At 35.8% G+C, this 18,660-nt stretch overlaps 1 protein-coding gene across 1 annotated transcript in view; it reads left to right on the top strand.

Annotated features, from left to right (window-relative positions):
- The first annotated feature begins 2,002 nt into the window (after positions 1 to 2,002).
- The window catches only part of Snmp2 (sensory neuron membrane protein 2), a 112,680-nt gene continuing 96,022 nt past the window's right edge, over positions 2,003 to 18,660 (top strand). Inside the window, exons 1-3 of the mRNA XM_073075119.1 lie at positions 2,003 to 2,148; positions 6,370 to 6,527; positions 10,978 to 11,119. Of these exons, the coding sequence (XP_072931220.1) occupies positions 2,032 to 2,148; positions 6,370 to 6,527; positions 10,978 to 11,119 (417 nt within the window). The 5' untranslated portion in view covers positions 2,003 to 2,031. The remainder of the gene's footprint in view (positions 2,149 to 6,369; positions 6,528 to 10,977; positions 11,120 to 18,660) is intronic.

Raw genomic sequence — 18,660 nt, 5'->3', positions numbered from 1 at the left:
GACCCGGAAGGTCTGCGTTAAGACCAATAAAGGAATCTACCAGGCGCGCCGATCACCTAACCTAACCTAACCTGACCTGACCTGACCTGACCTGACCTGACCTGACCTAACCTGACCTGACCTGACCTGACCTGACCTGACCTGACCTGACCTGACCTGACATGACCTCAACTTCGACGCGTCCGTTGTTAATAGCATCATGAAGCGGTGTCTCATCATCCTTATTCATTCAGCACTTCAACATCTGCAACGCTTTTTTTACAATAAAAAATATTTTTATCTTATTTACACTATTCTTAATTCAAATTTAAAAAAAAATATTTTCTATTTTTAGTTGGATTTTCTATAAAAAGTGTATTTTTTTAGTTTTTTTAAACTATTATTTATTATTTGTTCATCCTGATAAGATGAATATAACAAATTTATTAAAATTGTGTATTATATAGGTTCTTGATAAGTGTTCAAAATTTTCAATTAAACGGAACGTTCAAAGTGGGTAAAAATCGAGTTCAAAGATTCAGTTTCATGCATCAAAGCGTGGTAAAAGATAAGCTCATGGAATTCTTCGCGGATTGACTGCGTGACCACCGCTATACCGAAATGTTTGTTCCTAAGTTTCATCGTAATCTTCTGTAAGATTCCCTATTATAACATTCGATTGAAGTGACCAATTAATATCAGATAAATATAGAATTAACCAATTTAAGCATCCAAAGCGTATTTAAAAACACAAGAGCGAAAAGATATACATCGGTAGGTAGGGTATATCAACAGGGATTATTGTTATCCCTTGATAAAAATTATATCGAAAATACGATTTTTTACCTAGTAGGTACTTTCATAGGAAAATGTTGTATTTATATTGGTTGGTGCAGTAACAAACAGAAAGTTATAATCCTACAGTAAAGGAGTGCGAAGCATAATTACCTAGCTATTATGAACACCATAGGTACACAATTTTATTTCACTTACGCAATTGCTTTATCTTCATTTCATTCTAATATCCAGTTCTTATCCAGCTATCAGATAAGTGTAAATATTCTTCGGTCATTAGCTTCTTAACACATATATAAGTAAATTGATACAAGAAAAATTACTAGGTTTTACACACATTTATTTGTATATAACTAATGTTTTTTCTTTATCTCTCTTATTCTTTTATTTTGTCAATAATAAGATAAATAACTGGAACTGATAACTGATAATTAAATAAATAACTGAAACTATTTGGAAAGTATAAAATCAAAGAATAAAGTAATTCAATTAAATACATTTGTTAATTTAATCACTCGTAGGTATAGTATGATATAATTAGTAACATAACACTTATGAGAAGATTTAAAAAAGTGGGACTTGCTACGTGAGGCAGTTGTGGAAAAATACCAATACCAATGGTAGATCCAACGACCTATTTAATCCAATGCGACTATTTGTACAAAAAAAACTTATGCAACTTCCAAACTAGAAATTGAATTATGTTGCCATTCAGTTGTTATAGGCTACAATTAAGGTATGTACATGAGGTTTTAAACCAGTTGAACGATAATTACGATTCCTTATATATATTTTTATATTAAGATATAGGTATATCGTGGAATTACATACGTAGAACGTCTTCAAACGTACTTGTAACAATTTAGCACACGTCTCGACCAATTCAATAGAACAACCACATCTGCAGGAATTGAAACCAGCCCCGCAGGTACTAAGTAATGAAGAGATGCAGGCTCCGCAATCTCTTGGATTCTAATATATTACTTTAAATTGAAATTAAAATAAAATCAAATTAAATTGTAAATAGCAATATTGAAGAGCGCAAAATAATTTATTACTGCTAATTCATCAGATAAATTTAATTGGATATCTTAAGGTATATTAGTAGATACTTAATACGCATCATATCTTTATAGCCGTAAGGATCCCTAAATTTGCCACTGTTTTATCAACTTAAACCTTTACAATCAATTAATTATTATCATTTCTATAGCGGACGGGCAGAGCCGCAATACAACTTATTAATATTGTGCAAAAATGTGCGGCATACCATGTGGTATTGTCACCCTAGTAATAGGGGTTGCTTTTGTGATCACCAGTACCATCGTTGGTTACGTGGTCATCCCCGATATCATCGAAGATAGAGTTATAGACGTAAGTGTATTAGTAGATAAATTTATTTAGATTTTTTTATTGTAGGTACCTATAGATATTTTCTTTTTCATTTTTATCTAATGTTGAGTCTTTTAATCCTCGTGAACTTGTGATTCGTGACGTAAAGGTTACAAACATATTATTATTATTACACGAATCATAAATTGTCTAGTGGTATGACCACTGCCTCGGTAATTTTTGTAGTGAATTAAATGGGATGTCTGTTACCTATTAGGTATCACTTCGTTGTGCATCAAAAATACTACTCTCGTATCTAAAAGGCCTGTGAAAAAGGCATTTGTTGTAGGTGACACACATGAAGAGAATGTTTAGTGGACTATTTTTACGTTCATAGATTTTGTAAGTCTTTAGCTATTTCCGACAGTGCAAACATGAATTGTAAGTATTTTTTTATTTTATGTTAAATGTCAAACAGATTTGAATTTCATATTATAGATATTATCCATGTACCTATTATCTTAATAAAAAAATACTAACTAGATAATATAGGGGGCATTGAGTAGGTTAGGTAGGTAAGTTCTTAAGTACTTAAGTCCTTAAGGACTGAAATTTAGCAAAGGGTATTTTGATTTTATTAACCGTGTCTTGGTAATGTGATTGATTGTGTGATTGATTGATTGAATTGATCAAAGACATATTTCTCACACACACGTGGGACGAATTTGTTGATTGAGCTTATTCATACAAATCTAAAAAAGTTGCCGCCTAATTGGATTTCTCGGAGAGAAAATTTGAAATTGATGAACACAAATGAGTAATCATCTTAACTACCTACTAATTTATAACGAAAACCTACGTACCATAAATAAATGTATTGGTATCTACTTATAAAGAAAAAAATATAGGTTATAGAATTTTGTCCCTGTATTCCCGTGACAAAAATAGGGCTACGGTATCCCCTGCCTGTCGTAAGAGGCGACTAAAAGGGAGCTTCCGGGATTGCGGGCGGCAAGAGTAGGAGCTCGAACCATCCAGCAAGCGACCCCGAGAAGGATGACGGTATGTGTGGTCGCATACCGTTGTAAACACCTGGTGTGCGGAAGGAGCGTAAATTGCTCCCCCCTTATAAGTACGATATAAGGGCAGGGTCTGATAGGGTATTGTGCTTGGAGGACTCCGGTTGTGTTCTGCCGGAGATCCCGGAGTTCTCCACCAAGCACTGAGGACGGCCACCGGGACGGTTTTAATGTGGTCAAAATCCTACATAACCCGACGTCGCTCCCATGGCTTCGGGTACCTCTTGAAGGTTTCCGAATTAGATATATTCAAAATAAGAAAATTATCCTATAATAAAATAATATTATCGGAACAATACCTACTCTTTTGTTATATTTATTCTATAATCTTATAATTAATAATAGGTATACCTTATGCCAAGTTGGACTCAACTGACAAATCTATAAAATCGGCCATGCTGATGTTGAAGTGTCAAAAATGATTTACAAGATCATTGCTTCCTTACATTATCTCAGAATATACATGTTGTTCTCATAATATACATTGAAATGTTACATTTGCGTTGTAGTTGTAAGAGGACGAAATTTTAGTGTAAAACTAAATGTTAATTTATGAGGTGGCACTAAGGTGGTGGCTGAGGAACAAGAGTTATACCTCTACAATTAGTACCTCAACGCTATTTGCACGCTCAGGACTAACATTTCTTACATTTCAATGGATTAAAGTCAGAATTTAGAATTAATTAGATATTTAGAAAACTGTTTTTAAACTTAAGATACCCTCATTGTGTCCTACCTAAGATACCTAATCCCACTTTTAAAATTATTAAGAAAGTGGTGTCTTGAGTTAATTGAATTGATATTTTTCACACCATATTCAGACATAGCTCGTTCCTTAACGTCCTTTTCGAAAATGCGGACTTCAAGTCTTTGCATTTCCACTTACATAGTTAGCGACGTTCCGTAATACGAGTATAACGAATAAGTAGATACAAATTATTACCTATTTTAAAACAGATAACTGCTTTCTTCAAATGCTATTGCTATATTAGATATCTTCTGACAAAGGAGAAATCATTTTCATTTGTCGTTATGAATTCTAGCAGTTAGGTAGGTACCGTATCTACATTGCAAAATATTTTTTTTAATGACAACGCAATCTATTGCGGTCAATAATCTAATCATTCCGATTTGTTGGCGTAACAGCTAGTGGTTTGACAAATATCGTACTATGAACCCATTGTACATACAACATACATTATATCGTAAAAGATAATGAATGTAGTATCAAAAATGTGCGTATACCTACTTTTAACACGTAAGAAGCTATACTTCTCTGGTCTAATTAAAAAATAATTATGCTATGCATTCAAAGAAATTCTAACTTATCTAATGACTACTACACATAAACGAATGAAGTTGATTAAAATATATAAAATAGCTTGGTACCTACATTTAATAGTGTTCTCCTATAGCCAACTTTATAACACTAAATAAATAATATTTGTATAGGTAGTAAGTACCAATATCGTCACATGAAATCATTATTTTTTTAACTAGATGTCGCTGATGACAATCACACAAATAAATTATGAGATTTATATCCGCCATTTTTTTCGCCAAAAGAATAAGTAGGTACTTAGGTATCTATTTAATTTCTCGAGTTTTTGCTTAGTTTTACGTAAGAAGATATCTAAATTACCTATGTCATATTTAGACATCGGATTATATGCACTATCAAAAGCCGAAATATGCATGCAAATATGCACGAAAAAGGGGCGAAATATGGCCAAAATATGCACTATCAAATTACTATTTATTATTAAGTTTTACGTTTATTTACGCAAATTGATGTTCATATCCAGTTAATTGTGTCAGTCTTTAGTAACTAGCATTACGCTCAACTGTAATCTAGTATTATTTTTCATTTTTGTCAACCATATTTTTATGTTACCAAAGTGTGTACATATGGGAACATTTTATAATATCTACCAAACAAAAAAATATATGATGACATTTTTTTAATTAGGTACTGAAAACAATGAACAAAATGGAAAAGTTGATAGAATATCAATATAGAAAATACCTTTATTAAAACATTTTAAATTTTTTTAACTTTATCGAATTTCATCTCAGCTTTTAGTATTACTATTCGCAACTCGCAACATACTAATGGCATAATTCTTCGTAACCTTACAGTTATGAACCATAAAACAATACGCCCAACTACTGATATAAGCACTATCAATGAAAACGTACTAAAATATGCAATAACGCCAAAAAAGTGGCGTTTGATGCATTTGCATATGCAAATATACATTGCATACAATCCGATGTCTAGTCATATTATTAGAATAAGGAAAATTAATCAAAATGTCTTTCATTAATTCCCATATCGAATTATTTAAAAATAGATATTTAAAAGCGTAAGTATAATATTTTGTACATAAAGGAAATTTTAAAATAGTAATGATAGGTGCTTAAGTTATTATGTGATCGTTAATTTTGCTTGAAAGGTACTGAGACACTGATTGTAATGAATAACATGAAATAACATGGGCATGTTAAGGTACACAATGCTCATTTGGGGGATCCGAGGTTCGAATTCCAGACACCTGTTATTTTACAAAATTATTTACGTATTAGTATTCAAATAACACTTACTTAAACAGGAAATATCGAAAGGAAACCTACACACCTAAGATTTTTACTCGTAAAACACTAAGTTAATTCATAGCCTAGTATATTTTTTTCTTTTTTTTTTTATAATACAGGAGTAGCATACGAGCATGCAGTCCACCTGATGGTAAGTAACTACTGACGCCCATGGACATCTGTAATCAATCCCAGATAACTTTAGATATTTCTACCTGAGGCCGGCTACAGATGTTGGAACTAAGATGTGAGGACTAAGTTGGAACGCCTTGGAAAATTATGTCTCCCTTACCACACTCTTCAAACCAAAACACAGCAGCGTCTAACACTGCTGTCATGAGGTAGAAATAAGTGTGGCGGTGGTACCGCCGGAGTAGAACCATTAAGGGTTCTACCACATAAGTCCATGCATTAGGGTGAGTTCTGACTTATACTTGACCGAGAACGTGAAAACTTTTTATTATTTTAATTATTTATGAAACCTTATAGTAACGTAGCACAATAATTGTATTTTAATTGTATTTTTAACTGATTTCTCAAAGAAATCTCCATTACCCAACCTATGAAACCTGAAACTATTTTATTCTAGGAGATGACTTTGATCGACGACACCATCCAGATGGAGAGGTTCAAGGCTGTGCCGTTTGCTCTTAACTTCACTATCCGGTTCTTCAACATCAGCAATGTGGACGACGTGCTGGCAGGTGGCGTACCGATCGTCAACGAAGTAGGCCCCTACACCTATAAGTAAGTATTCAATTTGTGAGTATATCGTGGACATAACATGAACAAACAGACAACATTTAAATGTCGGTCTAGTCGGGGCTCGAATCAGAGCCACTGCGTGTGTGGTGACTAGTGAATGCAATCCCGACTCGAGATCGTAAAGTCGAGATCCCGCGGGATTAGAAATCCCAATCCCAATCCCAATCCCAATCACATACCTTTGAGGTTTTTTTTATAATCTCTCTGCTATGCAGGTTTCCTCACGGTTTTCCTTCACCCTTTAAGCAAGTGATAATTAATTTCTAATACGCACATAACTTTGAAAAATCAGAGGTGCCTGCACACTCAAATCTCAGGCACGCACAGGCGTGCCTGAGATTTTAACCTCGGACCTCTCTATAGAGAGGCCGAGTTTCTTAACCACTAGGCTATCACTGCTCAAAACAAGGTGTAGAATAGTTAAAGATTAAAAAGTAGTTATGGGTGATTTTGAAAATAACTTCTTAAAAAACAAAGTGTATCAAGTGTACTATCTGCCAACCGGCATCTAATATCCCTTGCAATGTAGCCAGCTGCTAAGGAGGCCCTCTCCGACTGAACACTGATTGGCAACAGCGTGATTAAGCAAATGCAAATATCTCCCTATTGTTCCTCCACAATCCCGTCAATCTCGAACGAGATCTCGTCATATTATGTTTCGGGATTGATCCCGAAAAATTACACGAGATCTCGCGAGATCGGGATCCCGCGAGATCGGGATTGCATTCCCTAGTGGTGACCGTTGTATGAGGTGGGTAGTAAGTGACAGTCTAAACATATAAATAAAACTATGTTAGAAACAAATAGCCGGTCTGTCTTACCACCGGAGATTTGCGCGTCAGTAAACTATGGGTGAAATTCAAATCCTTCAATAAAACTGCCTAAAATTTATATGAGGCACTTAAAACTTTTATTAGGTAGGTACTTTTGACCGTCAAAAATATGTAACATTCTTTCCTAAAAATACAAAATCCTGCATGATTTAGATACTTGTGTTGACACTTTATGAATAATAGTAGTGTCTTATTGTTTTTCCCTTATTTATAAGAATACAAATCGATAATGTCATGTCTAGAAAATAATAAAACTACACGCCGTTCTTGATGGTCAAGGCAAGGGCAAATATCGAACCAACTCCAATAGGTGTTTTTTTCACCAAGGTCAAGGTGTAGCCGTACGGCGCTACGGGGTAATATTTCATTAATTTTCCTTGTTAATATTATAAAGGTAGGCAAACGATGCAGTACACCCGATAAAAGATAATCTGCCGTTTATAGACATCCAGAATTGACTTCCCTCTCAGAAGGCTCTTCCAGCTGTCAGCTACATGTTCGAATAAACTAATTTGTAACTTTAAAATTCCAAATATACAAATTGAGAAATTGCAACGTACCTTTGAAGTTACCAATTCACGGGCTTCCGACGACCTTAGTCGGCCAATGGATGGGACCCCTTGTTGCCACATACGATGGTCTTCGCTGTTTCGGCGTGGGGCGCTCCACCGCTGTCCAAAAAGTCAACGTGACAAGCTGGCATTCATACTGCCTGTAAATAATACGGTTCTGTCATCAATCACATTTTCTGACTATAATGGTATCTAGATCATTAAAAACTGGTCTCCATTTGACTGTATAGGGTGTCGTAGAAGGTAGTAGAATCTTTTGTCGCTTGACTCCAGCGGCACCACCTGCATACTTGTTTTTGCCTCAAAATATCAGCGTTAAGCGCTGCTGAGTTCTGGTTTGAAGGGTGTGGTAAGGGAGATATCATTTTCGGAGGCATTCCATCTTAGTCCTCAGGGATAGCGGCGTCTGTGGCCGACCTCAGGTAGGAATATCGAATCGTATCTGGGGTTGATTACAGATGTCCATAGGCGGCAGTATTCACTTACCATCAGGTGAATTGCATGCCCGTCTGCTAGAAGTAGAGAATAGAGAGTAGAAAGTAGAGAATATTATAAAAAAAATCGTAGAGTATTAGATCGAATCGTAAACTTAACTCAAAGACCTTGTAGGTGCGTATTACTCGATCGAACAGACAAGAAACACCTTTGTACCTATATGCGTAGAAGCAATGATATTTTATAAACATAGAAGTAATCCATTCTGTAAATGTCATACAGTTCCCACAACGATCTCGGTATTCTAAATTGCTCTGTGTTTGTTAACCCTTGATAGTTCATGACATGATGTAATAAAATTAGAAGGTTTCATGAACATAACTACACAAAACATACTAATCAGTGGCCAATCTGTGTGTTATACGTCACGAATAAGGTTTTATGCCTTATGACAAAAGCGATTAACTCCTGTAGCGACAGGATGTCATTATTTAATATGCAATCGCTAGAGGACCGAAGACGAATGCTGGATATTGTGTTTCTTGACAAACTTACAAATGGCTCAATAGATGCAAGCGAATTATTATCAGCATTAAGTTCTTTTGCTCCTTCTAAGCTGCCTAGATACTCTAGATTTAACATTTTATATGACCCGATGTGTAACCCTAACTTAGGTCATAACGCTCCGATAAACAGATTTATAAGAGAATACAATTCGCCAGAGAAAAACAAAAATTTACACCTTGTATCCGATAGATGATAAAAATTTAGAAGATTTTAATAAGTAACTTTATTTAATTAATTCATTTTGTCTGTTATTAAATTGATAAATTTAATTAAATTTTTCTTTCTTAATTAGTAAATTATTTAATCTTTTTAATATTATTCAATTTAGACATGCAATTGTATATTAATTAAGATTTTTTTACTTACGATGTTTGTAGATATTATTCAATAATGTATGTAATATATGTAAGTGTGAACAGTATGTTAGTGAGCATTATAAAATAAATAATTAAATGACTGTAATGATAGTAGCCGAGATTCAAAACTTCTTGCTTAATGTGCCCTCTAAAACAAGTGCCTAAGTGTGCATGATCTTTGCTCTCCAGCGGATAAAATTAAAAATGCCAATCACGTCCAATGTTGCTTACGCTGTGCCTCGGTTAAGATGAGCGTTTTATAAATTATTGCGACAGTCTAGGGAATCAAAAAACTTCTAAAGAGCATAGGATCTGCGAAATTTCAATAATACAATATTATAAATCTTTAAATACAAAAATAACAACACTTTGTAAGGGGCTACTCGTACCTCAAAGTTTGAAAATCGCCGATCCAAACAAGCTACCACCATGTTCCCTTATATTTATGTAGATATCATAATTCTATTTTACACACTGAGCAGAATTGCATTTTCATTTAAACTATTCAATTATCCCTCTGCAAGTTAAGCCGGCACTAACCTCACGAAGCATAGCTCACAATTCTTTTACAGAGTATAATCCAATATTTCATTAACATTAAATAAGAAACAAAGTTATTTAGGCCACAAGACAATGAGTCTGAACCAAATTATATCTAATGGAGTAATAATTGTTAAATGCATCTGTAACATTTTTTGAACTTTGGTCAATTGATCTGATAGCAGATAGATAGATAAATCAGAGCCAAGAACTGATTCCAAGTGGTTGAAAAGCGGCGGAACATCGAGGAATGCGAGGTTCAAATCCAAGGCACGTTTTCCCAATCCAACCTCAGATTTTTCAAAAGGTTTTGTTCGTATTCTAAATTCATGATCATGAATGAAAATGAAATTTCCTTCACCGTTAAAGCAAGTGAAGGAAAAGACCGTGAGCAAACGTGCTTACCTGAGAGACCATAAAAAAGTTCTCGAAGGAATGTGAAGTCTATTTGGCCAGCGCGGTGGCATCATTTTTGAGATGAAGACCCTTGCCCAGCAGTAGGAAAGTGATTGGGAAATGGGAGATGATGATAATCTCATGCCACGAGGGCCGCTAGTTGAATATTGGGATGTAGTTTACCTGATATTAAGATGTTCATGCACCAACGAGTTACAAAAAGGACAGGAGTCCTACCTGCACCGATGCTGAACCACGTTTTTCAAATTGCTGCATCTAGCATTCGATCGTCGTTCGATCGTTCATTCTAAGAAGCTCCATCTAAAAAGCAGCTATATAATCTATCGAAAGTTTGGTTCCAAATTGTGATTTTTTTATCGTAAGTCAGAAATAGTTGTAGAGATTGTTTATAATTACCGAATGAAAATCATCGATGGCCAAAACCAAAAGTGGCATGTCTGTTTAGACCCTTATAATTCGGGCCTGTCTCAGGCGGGGAGAAATAATGAACTACCTGTTTGGCAACTGGCAGATGAAACCCACACTTCAATTAAATTAAAATACTTTAATTAAATCAAAATACATTTATTAGATAGATACTTAACAAAAATTTTTGGACGTCAATAACCGACCCAAACTTCGCAAGATGTTTCTTTTATACAAGTAATTTACGAATAAACTCCATAACACACAGTTGCTGCATATTTCTAAAATATTTTCTGGTTTTTATCAGGTTATACCAGACCAGGGACGTGGAAGAAATGGAAGGGGACATAATCAAGTATCGCAGGCTGGAGAACTTCGAGTTCGACCCCGTGGCGTCCTTCCCCAATACCGAGGACGACATCGTTACCATCACAAATGTGGCCTACCATGTAAGCCTTTTATCTTTTTTGTCTTCAACACGCTTTTTGGGATTCCGTACCCTAAGGGTAAAAAACCGATTACCTACAAAGCCTCCGCCGTCTGTCCGTCTGTCTGTCGCAGGCATCTCTGGAATCGTAATAGATAGTCGTTTGAATTTTCACAGAATGTATAATGATGACCGCTAGGCTCTCGCTTTATCTATTAAACTGAAATAGGTAGACAGTTTAATTTTTCACAATTCATTCACTTCAATGGCTGATAACAAATGCTTAAAATAAAAAAATAAATGAAAATGTGAGGGTTCGACTTGCACTCGGCCAATTATTATACAGTAATTTTATTTATTTATTTATCTTAAAACACCATACCCCGACTTCGCTACCATGACTTACGCGAATTCGGAGTTACGCGATTTTCAAATATCGTCGATTCTCCTATGGTTTGAGTGTCCCGCAATTCCCGATTATAAAAAATAAGCTTACTAACCCTACAATTATTCATGTTATATATTGGCCTTAACCACCATATTATTCTGTATCCTGGCTGCTGTATCCCGACGCAAACCATAACTTTCATGTAAACTTTTGTATTTGTTGCGCGAAGTCAACACAAACACAACAAGACACAAAACATTCGAAATCATACCATACGATAGTATATACGTAAGTCCGAGGTATTACTGTATTAGTTTTAAAGCGTTCAACTGTAACCTGTTTTTGGAATTGAGTTCATTAACGTGGTTGGCGGTGAGTTGCGTAGTGTGTTCGCGCTGCCCAAGGAGGAAGTTGCTTCCGTCACCTTCATAAATAGTCTTCGAAAAAAAATATACCTTTGCAATTTTTCGACGAAAAATAGTCATCCCATTTAAAATTTAATTGCCCACTAAAAGTGCCGCCCAACGGCAAAAACTGCGTTTCCTTTTTATCTTCTATCTTCTAAATATATATAACTCAAAGGTGACTGACTGACGTAGTGATCTATCAACGCACAGCCCAAACCACTGGACGGATCGGGCTGAAATTTGGCATGCAGGTAGATGTTATGACGTAGGCATCCGCTAAGAAGAAGGATTTTGATCAATTCTACCCCCAAGGGGACACAATAGGGGATGAAAATATTTTCATACTTCATATTTTCATATTTCATACTTCGTAACGCAAGCGAAGCCGCGGGCAAAAGCTCGTCCTATATAAAATATACATTTATATGAGTATGTATATCAGATAGATTATGCCTTCCCTTCTGCCCCTAACACGCTACATCTCCGCTTGTAGTTGATGGTGCAAATCGTCATGTAAGGTATAAGCGTTATGTTCTTTCTATGCGACTGTCTCTTTGTTTCGTTTATTAACCGGAAAGTTGTCTATTTGTCTGGTTGTCGTCTATTCTCTTAGAAAATTGTTCATAGTGAATGCGAGAAATGTTAAAACATACATCATTCGTTTCTTTTTTATCATAGGTAAATTATATCATTATTGTTATTTGTAGCAAAGATTAAAAAATCCTTCCTCGTAGGGGTCCCCGATCGCAAATTAGGTGTACATCTTATATCGTACACTTGTTGTGAATGTGATAACACGATTGAGCTAGCGTAGCGAAAACATTTTAAGTGTAGGTACGTGTTTCGAGCCGTTTTCGAAATGAATACCTTTAAAAAAACTGGCACACAAATGGCGGGACGATAGTGTTTTCCTCTACTAGGGTGTAAGTAGAGGAAAACATAACATGTTTTGTATAATATAAATAACAGGTAGTTATTTGTATTATACAAAACAAAATCCCCCCGACATTGTTAATAACATTTAAAAAGTGCAAGTGTATAAGCAGGTCGTAGGTTCCTTTATTAAACATAATTTAATAACATAAATATTTATCTTTTTGAGTTTGCTTTTCAATGAACCATGAACATTGAACGTGCTTTTATTTCTGTTTGCTGTTCTCGACTACGCAAATATAAAAATCAGGGCTGCTTTCGCGACCATTAAGCGCAACTCAAATGAATTTATACATATCAGTTTAACACTTACCTTTCTATTTACAAAAAAATGATACGAATTTTATGAGCCCGAAGCTGTACTGAGACAAGATAAATTGTTATCATCAAATTTAATTCTCAAATTTGCCTTCTATTTAAATATAAGAACCTGAGGTTCAGGTTATACTTGTAGCCGCAAAAAAGATTCCGAAAATGATCGTATTAGCGTGCAGCTGAAATCTACATAGGTGTCTAAGGTGTTGTCCCTGTAGCCCCTGCCGTAAGAGGCGTCTTAATGGGAGCTCCGAGGTTGTGGGCGGCGAGAGAAACGTCTAGTAAGCGAACTCGGGAAGTACGGCGGTATGTGTGGTTGCAGAGCGTCGTAAACACCAGACGGTTTGGCGAGCCCTGAAGCTCACCTGGGCGGAGCCCGAAGGCGCAACGTGTCCAGAGGACTCCGGTTGCGTTCCGTTGGAGTCCTCTTCGCAACGCAACGCCGAGGACGGCCGCCGATTGGGGATTTGGCGTTTAGTGCAGTAAGAATCCCACCCTGTGTCGCTCCCACGGCACCGGGTATCTTTTAGAAGGTTTCTCCTCGTTAATAAAAAAAAGGTATCTTAGGTGCACGTATCAACCCTATTAAATAGTAATCCTACAGGTAGGTAGATAAATGCCAACGCTGCGGCTTACGCGCTCAGTATGATCCGCTACACAGCACCATTTCGTGCCTTTGGATTAGGAAAATGTTTTTTTTTTTAAATTTCACTATGATATTTCAAACTATGTGCGTGTTGGAAATTGTTACTCGCTATAAATGTGAGAGAAAACATCGCGAGATAGTCTACACGTCAGAGAGTTCTTCTAAAAAGTTCTCAAGTGAGTAGGAAGGTTCTTCTTCTCTTCTTCTCCTTCTCTTCTTCTCCTTCTCAGTAACGGGTTGACAATGACGACAATAACCATTTTGACTAACACACTCGCGTTTTCCCATAATTCAACGAAAACTTGTTGTTTGTGATAGTGCAATCGGAACTTAAGTTCATTTATAAGACTTAAAAGATGTGGATATCGAAACTTAGTTGTCGTTGCTTATTGCAAAAAATACACAATTTAATGGCATTTAATATAAAAATCTTACAAAAAATTGCAATTAACCTCTAAGTTACAATTGTTACAAATGTAACTCTATGTCCATTACTTAAAATAAACTAATCTTATAATCAACAAGTATACAACAAAACACCCTTTCCTATGAAAAAAAGGAAATTGAAATTGGTTAAGAAATAATCGACTTATTGAAGTTTATATGAAATCTGGTTTTTCCAATTTTCCAGAAATACTGGCGGAAAGTTTCAAATTTCCTCGAAATGGGACCCCCTGTGAAACTAGCCGCATACAATGGTGTATGAATCATGTCGATCGGTCGCGGCGTCGTGAAAAAATGGCCGAACAAACATAAAAAAAAAATATATATACGGTCGAATTGAGTAACCTCCTCCTTTTTGGAAGTGGGTTAAAAAAGGACTTTTGAAATAATTTCCCATTAAACTTTTGGATGACTGGAGCAACCCAAAAATGCGCTTTCTAAAAATAAACCGACGAAATTAAAAGCACGGCAGCCAAAAATATCTGTCAAGATACTACTTCCTTTTTAAGTACCATTTTGGAGTCTGTTTATGTTTTTAATTTCTTTTTTGTCTTTACAAAGTAAATATTTATCATTTGCCGTTCTATAATTTTATGATATAATGACAATTAAAATTGTATTTGAGTCAGCAAAATGCTTGTAAAATATAAAGTCGTAAAATGTAAAATTTATTGTGTTGAATCAAAATTTAACAATTTGAGTTGACAAAATGCAAGTGGCACGCGTGCCGTGGGATATAGGGGCAGGGGTGAACACGGCCGACAGGAAAGAGTTTTAAGAAATGGTGGTGTTAAGCTAAAATCATACTGTGTGTAACGACAAAATATGCATAAATACTGTGAAGTTACTGCTACGTTCCTCTGACCATGTTCCAGTTCTACCTCTAACAACTATCCTTGGTAAAGCTGCAGCTGCTGGGCGCAGATCTCTTCTGATAGTGAGAGGGACTTAGGACATAGTCTGATGCGCTGACCAAGTGCGATTTGATACACTGCATCGCGTGCGGTTTAAATCTTGCTATACAGAAGCACATAAACATCATAAACTATTTTACTATATTTATTTTTAATGTATTTCTATAACATAAAAGTCTCAAAAACATTGACAACGTGGAATGAAAGCCAAAAGCACTAGTAAAACTAACGTATATACTATACGTATAAATAATGAAAGCGTTTTATGTGAAATAAAAAGTTCAGTAACCTAAATAACCTGGCGAGGATTGAACGAGGCCGGGTTAAATTCCAGCATTACCGTTTTAAAATCGAATGAAAGTAGTTATATTTTATTTTCAGTGTATAATGATAACAGACAGAATTGACAGAAATATTTTTATTAATCCCAAAAACAATGTTATAGATTGATTCTATTTGTTATTAACATCGTAAAGATACTTACAATCAGCAGTAAGAAAAATAAAATAAGGAGGTTTCAGAAAACAAACCCGAAATAAAACCTGTTTACGACGAAACATTGATTTTGGTGCTGGTTGTGCTGAGGTCGGCTACAGATGCTGATGATTCTGAAGGTGGTAGAACCCTTTGTGGTTCGACTCCGGCGGCACCACCGCCACATCTATTTCTGCCTAATAACAGCAGTGTTAGGCGCTGCTGTGTTCCGGTTCGAAGGGTGTGGTAAGGGAGACAGACTTTTCCGAGGCGTTCCAGCTTAGTCCTCAGGGATAGCGGCGCATCTGTGGCAGACCTCAGGTAGGAATATTAATCCTATCTGGGGTTGATTACAGATGTCCATGGGCGGCAGTAGCCACTTACCATCAGGTGGACTGCATGCTCGTCTGCTACTCTTATATTATAAAAAAAAGCTGCGTTGCTATCTCTGAGCTGGACTAAGTTGAAACCTCCCAGATTTGAACAAAGCAGCGCCTAACGCTGCTGATGCCTCCAAACGCGAACCGAGAGCGGTTATACCACCTTAAACGGTATGAAGTAAAACACAGAAGAAAATGACGTCCAATAAACATGCAATATTAATGTGACTTCTAGTACACAATACAAAAATTAATTTTAAATGCAAAGTTTTCATAATCAACTCAATTGACAAAGTTGCTAATTAGCTGTGCGTTATTTAATCGCGATTGCATTACTTAGTTGTATTTATCATAATAATTATAATTGTAAGTTGCAGAGCGAATGTCAAGGCAGCGAACGTTTAAGTTTCTATTAGTAATGACTACTTTCCGTGATTTGATACTAAATGTAAACATAAATTGCACGGTTTTATGTTTCTGGAATTTAATGTCAAACCTACTTTGCATAAGAAAATACACTAAGAAAAGTAAGTAATAAGTACATTTCCACAAATGTATCACACTTAATCAGCGGTTCTTAACATTATTGTATAGCCATGCACCACCAAACGTTGACTGCAAATTACTAGTGTTTGGTTTGTTTAATACATTTTTGTACATAATGTACTTATTTAAACATGCAGCTCCTTAGAAATAGTTTGGTAGAAAAAATATTTACCTCCCTGCAATATCTACTTAGTATTAAAAATATATTAGCCAAATGCGAGTCGAACTGACTGACACTGAGAATTCCGTATCTACCACATGTTTTTTTAATATTTTTAGTATTTGTTATTATAGCAGCTACAGAAGTTAACGCATTGTGAAAAAGTGAACTCTGTACCTAGTGTTCAATAGATATAGCGAAAAATCTCGAAAAATAGCTGTTTCTTATATTGTACTGGGCCGACTTCCATTTATTTTTAAGATTTTTAAATTTTATTCGTTGTTATAGCGGCCACCATTATACATATTCTGTGAAAATTTCAAGTGTCTATCTATTACAGTTCCAGAGATAGAGGACCTGTGGCAAACGAACAGACGGATAGACAGAGGAGGCTTAATAAAAGGGTTTCGTTTTTACCCTTTTGGGTACGGAACCCTAAAAACAAAGTCTCATTGGTTTGTGAAGTATACCAATACACTCTTGGTCAGCGCGGAGGACAAAGTCCTAATCCTTCTCATTCTGAGAGGAGACCCGTGCCCACTGCCCAGCAGTGGGACAGCAATAGGTTGATGACGACGACTATTTATAATAGTTTCAGTATTGGTGACTCGATATCGTGAATGTATATGATTAATAAATACCAATTCAATGAATAATGTAATATTTTGATAATGAAAACCAAACTCGAATAATCGGGTATTTATATAATAAAATACAGGGCATTGCTTATCAGTCATAATATAGGTACTTACTCTATATCTATCATTTATCATATGTATATAGAAAATGTCGTAACTTCAGCAAATTATCTAGAAATGAGTACTGCTTTGATTACTTAATCAAAATGTGCTAGTTATTAGTAGTAAGTGTGGATTGTTAGGACTCACGTAAATTTAAGATTTTTTCAAAAGATTCTGCGAACTTTCCGCCTTACGACAACATAGTGGGAAAATCTACAGAATTTATCGTTCACGGCGGGAAGCTAGATGAGGAGAGCCGAAGATCGGGCGCAGGGGCGTGCCTTGGGAGTTTGGGAGAGGCATATGTCCAGCAGTGGACTAATGTGGGCTGAAGATAGTATCGTTCACTGTAAAGCTAGTGATAAAATTAGTTAATATTTCTAATTTGTCTGGGATTCAAACTTTGGGCCTCAAGATTTAGAGGCACAATTTTTAGGCTATCACTGTTAGCGCGATTTCACCTATGGTAGAATATGAAATTCATTTAGTTAATAGAATATTTTGCAATTATGTTTTTAAAAGATTTAGTGGCTACTCCTGGCAAATGGTAATTGCCTTCCATCTCCCATGGACATCTACTTACTTTATACAGTAGGTGTTCTACACAAATGCATTGTTACTTCTGAGGACTAAAATAGTGGCCTCATTATGTAATTTGACCGGCATTCCCTTGATGCCTCTAAAACCCAGAACTTATTTCACACTAGAAATGGGAATGACGGTGGTATTTGATCGAACTCCACTGGTTTTATCGCTTTTTAAATAATATTAATATTATAAATTTACTAGGTGACCCGGCAAACCTTGTGTTGCCATATAAATAAAAAATGTTAAGAGTGAACAACCCATATCACTTAGGGGTATTAAAACAGATAGTAGCCGATTCTCAGACCTACTGAATATGCATATAAAATTTGGTGAAAATCGGTAAAGCCGTTTCGGAGGAGTAGGGTAACTAACATTGTGATACGAGAATTTTCTATATAAGATGTACTTATAGAAAGATAAATTACAACAGTTTCTTAGAACTCTAAACCGTGTACAACATATCAAAGTGTTGGCAACAAAACTTTACAAAGAGTCCCCTCGGTGTTGAGTAGTTAGTTACTTAGTTCCTTAGTAACATTAGCCTGGCCGAGCTAGGCACGAGGCGGGAGCTCTCAGGGTATTATCCGGCCGTCCCAGCGCCTCTCCCCCTTCAATTGACCCAATTAAA

Source organism: Epargyreus clarus, unplaced genomic scaffold, assembly GCF_041222505.1.
Source record: "Epargyreus clarus isolate Ecla_fem2 unplaced genomic scaffold, WU_Ecla_fem_2.2 ptg000007l, whole genome shotgun sequence".
NCBI lineage: Eukaryota > Metazoa > Arthropoda > Insecta > Lepidoptera > Hesperiidae > Epargyreus > Epargyreus clarus.
Note: the sequence above shows the minus strand (reverse complement) of the source record. Positions and strands in the feature narration are given on the sequence as shown.